Genomic DNA, 4,544 nt, shown 5'->3' with positions numbered 1-4,544 from the left:
GTCACGAATGACGCGATCGCCGCATAGCCACTCCCGCAGCCGCCCCCGCCGATGGGCGTATGTCGGTCGTTTGGGCCCGGACTTTGCCGCCGCCCATCGGCTGGGGGCGGTCCTCAAATGGTTAAGGTTCCTGACAATGTTGGCATATTAGTGGTGTTGCTTTTGATACAGCAATAACTTGTTATTACCTATGCCATCAAAGTCATACATATATTGTTTTTAGGACATTCCAGGCTTTCTTAGGGTAATATTTTTTTTTGAAGTATTTAATTTCACAGGAAATTAATTGAGAAAAATTAAACGTAAACAAAAAATTACAATTTTTTTCATGTTTCCACCTTCCTAACTTTTGCATGACAAGTGCCAGAGTTTTAAAACACCTCAAAGTACTTTATTTGGTTTGTCCAGGTTGCATTTCTACCACACGTGCCATATTTCATTGCTAGTCGGGCATGTAGCGCACCATTATCGCCAGCCTGTGCGTCTGTAGCGGTTTCATGCGATTGCTATGGCACACAGTATGGTGACCCCAGTGCTGTATAGATGCATTGCTAGGCAACAACATTTCAATGCATCTATACAGCATTGGTTCTCCCGAGCTGTCGCCATAGTGATCGCATCCGATCGCTATAAACAGCAGACATTTCAGGTGTCTACAAATCTTAAGGCCAAGTATAGGGTTAATTAGTTCATAAAAAAGCACTTTATTTTATTATTTTACACTGTCACTTTAAATTGGAATTTTTTTTTTGTAACTTTATGTGAATGACTGCTGCTAGCAGCAATCATTCACAATGGGATTAGTGCACGAGCACATGCACGAATGACAGGCGCATGCATGCACGCGCACATTCGCAACGGCAGCAGATTTTAGTGCTGCATATAAGTCTCATGTCCAGAAACCTACAATGGCTTTGGAATGAAATTTGCATCCAGGAACCACAACTGGTTAAACCGATTGTCCACACACCTCTACGCAAATATAGAAATATATGAATAATAACGTTCAATTAATGTAAGATTGAAAGATACATTTATAGATCTTTTTCATAAAGGACATTTACTTAAAAGGACCACAATCGCCAAAAGTTAGATTTAAAGTAAACACATACTTTACTTATACTTATAAGAAGTACAATAGCTGTCGCTAGCAGTAGGTAATTCAAATCTGACAGATCTGACAGGTTTTGGACTATTTAATCTCCTCATGTGGTATTCTAAGTATTTCCTTTATTCTTTACAAAAGCATTCCCTGGAAAGAAGATAAACAAGAATGTTGGACAGCCTCCCTACATGTTTGTGCACTTCACTGGTAGCTGGGCTGAGCACGTGCCATTCAGTTTGTACTTTTGAAAATAAAGAAAACCATAAAAATCCCCTATAAGGGAATGGATTAGTCCCGCACCCATCAGATCTGTTAAATTTGTATGTTTTTCTTTATTTTCAAAAGTACTAACTGAATGGCAGGTGCTCAGTCCAGCTACCAGTGTAGTGCACAAACATGTAGGCCAACATCCTTGTTTACTTCCTTTCCAGAGATATGCTTGCAAATGTATGCAATCTTGTACGTGCATTTCATTTGCAAACTGAATTAAAGGTATTGCACCATAGCGGTGCTTTCTTCTCTCTCCTTTTTTTGATACAGGTTTTGGTATAGTAGCTGATCAAAGTTCACTTTCTCTGCAGTACTTATAATAAATCACTAAAAAACATGTACTTTCTGTGTATCCACGTTCTTTGAAGTTACAAAAGCTTCAGAAATGGATATTTAAATGAAACTTTTATAATTAAAAATCCTGATCCTGTGATATTATAACAAATATGTTCATTGAAATTAGTTTACAGGCTCACATCCACTCGCTCATGTATCTTCTGATGACTTCTCAGAGATGACTGGTGTGAGAAACTCTTGTCACATTCTGAGCAGCTAAATGGCTTTTCTCCTGTGTGAGTTCTCTGATGCTGAGTAAGAGCTATCTTCTGTGAGAAACATTTATCACATTCTGTACATTTAAATGGCTTTTCTCCTGTGTGAGCTCTCTGATGCTGAGTAAGAGTTGTCTCCTGTGTGAAGCATTTGTCACATTCGGTGCATTTATACGGCTTCTCTCCTGTGTGAATCCGGAAATGAATGTTCAACTTGATTTGAGTTCTGAAGGACTTCTCACATTCAGTGCAAGAAAACGGCTTCTCTCCAGTGTGAGTCCTCTGGTGAGCTATGAGGTGTGATTTCATACTAAAACATTTCTGGCATTCAGAGCAGGAAAATGGTTTCTCTCCTGTATGAATCCTCTGATGATCTTTCAGGTATGATTTCCCGGCAAAATATTTCCCACATTCAGGACAAGAAAATGGCTTCTCCCCGGTGTGTCTCCTCTGGTGTCTAATAAGCTGTGATGGATGAGTGAAGCTTTTCCCACACTCTGAACAATGATGTGGCTTATCTCCTCTGTGACTCATCATGGGCTGCTGGAGATCCACTTTGTTGTCAGATATTTCAGAGTAGAGCAGGAATTCAGCTTTTTATCACACCTGCAATTAAATAATTATATGTTCATTTTACTATATTATGAGAAGTTCTGACAGACAGTATGTATATATATATATATATATATATATATATATATATATATATATATATATATATATATATATATATATATATAAAGTGTGTGTGTGTGTTTGTGTGTGTGTGTATTCTATAAAACTAGTCTTCATATAAAGATCAAAAGATTGGTTTCTTAAAAGGAAGCAATCTTTTGTTTGCCATAACATTTTAGTAAGAGGGCTTTTAGGCCCATTGTAGCCCCTTACACTCTCCTAGGAAATCTAGTCCACCATGAGCTTGCTAGGTACTCTGTACGTCCTATAATAATCATGTCAGGCATTTGAAATTAGCATGGGGCAGCTTATCATGCGGCTTGCTTCTCATTAGATCATCATTTTCAAGAGTTACACAGAAAAATCATCATCTCAGAAAAATGCAATTTGAAGAATTTGCTCCAAATAAATGCTGACATTGCACATGCTGATATTGTTTCCAGAAATATTTAAATGTTAGTGTTCCTAAGAAATCATGTACTCATCACTCAATATCCTCATCACTCAATATCCTCATCACTCAATGTACTCATCACTCAATATCCTCATCAATTAACCACCCTAGCGGTAATGAGCTAATTTTTTAGCGGCGGCGTAAGGGAGCCCCCCCCCCCCCCGCCCAGACGCCTTGCACAGCCTGGCCAATCAGTGCCAGGCTGCGCTATGGGGCTGGATCGGACACCCCCCGATGCCATGACATGGATGACGTTGATGACGTCATCCCGATCGTCGCCATGGCGACGAGGGAAGCCAAGCAGAAAATCTTATTTACAAGGGTATTTTCTGCTTGCTATAAAAGCCGGCGGCGATCGGACTAGAAGGGCAGATGTGCCCTCTAGTGGTGAATCATGTAGCTAACTTTAAGTTAGCTACAATGATTAAAAAAAAAGTTGAAAAAAAACTGTCCGCACACCACCCTGGCGATTTTAATGTAATGCCAGGGTGGTTAATATCCTCATCACTCAATATCCTCATCACTCAATATCCTCATCACTCAATATCCTCATCACTCAATGTACTCATCACTCAATGTACTCATCACTCAATGTACTCATCACTCAATATCCTCATCACTTAATGTCCTCATCACTCAATATCTTCATTGCTCAATATCCTCATCACTTAATGTCTTCATCACTCAATGTCCTCATCACTCAATATCCTCATCACTTAATGTCCTCCTCACTCAATATCCTCATCACTCAATATCCTCATCACTCAATATCCTCATCACTCAATATCTTCATTGCTCAATATCCTCATCACTTAATGTCCTCATCACTCAATGTCCTCATCACTCAATATCCTCATCACTTAATGTCCTCCTCACTCAATATCCTCATCACTCAATATCCTCATCACTCAATATCCTCATCACTCAATGTACTCATCACTCAATATCCTCATCACTCAATGTACTCATCACTCAATATCCTCATCACTTAATATCCTCCTCATCACTCAATATCCTCATCACTCAATATCTTCATTGCTCAATATCCTCATCACTTAATGTCCTCATCACTCAATCTCCTCATCACTTAATGTCCTCCTCACTCAATATCCTCATCACTCAATATCCTCATCACTCAATGTACTCATCACTCAATATCCTCATCAATTAATATCCTCCTCACTCAATATCCTCCTCACTCAATGTACTCATCACTCAATATCCTCATCACTTAATGTCCTCCTCACTCAATATCCTCATCACTCAATGTACTCATTACTCAAGTTAAAAAGAAAAGTCTTCACAGACAGAACACAAGAACAGATACAATATTATAATATAATAGGATTACTTTTACACAGTAAAAAATTAAAAATTATTATGGTGTTTGCATTGAGGCCCTGTTCACAGTTCTCAGTTTTGTTGCATAATAATTCTGCATGCCAACTCACTGCCTATACAATTCTATGGGGATGTTCACAGTACTGCA

At 38.8% G+C, this 4,544-nt stretch overlaps 1 protein-coding gene across 1 annotated transcript; it reads right to left on the bottom strand.

Annotated features, from left to right (window-relative positions):
- Positions 1 to 1,839: 1,839 nt before the first annotated feature.
- LOC137562119 (oocyte zinc finger protein XlCOF6.1-like) lies at positions 1,840 to 2,460 on the bottom strand. The gene has a single exon (XM_068273453.1). The coding sequence runs from the start codon at positions 2,458 to 2,460 to the stop codon at positions 1,840 to 1,842; it is 621 nt and encodes a 206-aa protein (XP_068129554.1).
- Between the last annotated feature and the right edge of the window lie 2,084 nt (positions 2,461 to 4,544).

This window comes from Hyperolius riggenbachi, chromosome 3 (genome assembly GCF_040937935.1).
Source record: "Hyperolius riggenbachi isolate aHypRig1 chromosome 3, aHypRig1.pri, whole genome shotgun sequence".
Classification (NCBI taxonomy): domain Eukaryota; kingdom Metazoa; phylum Chordata; class Amphibia; order Anura; family Hyperoliidae; genus Hyperolius; species Hyperolius riggenbachi.
Note: the sequence above shows the minus strand (reverse complement) of the source record. Positions and strands in the feature narration are given on the sequence as shown.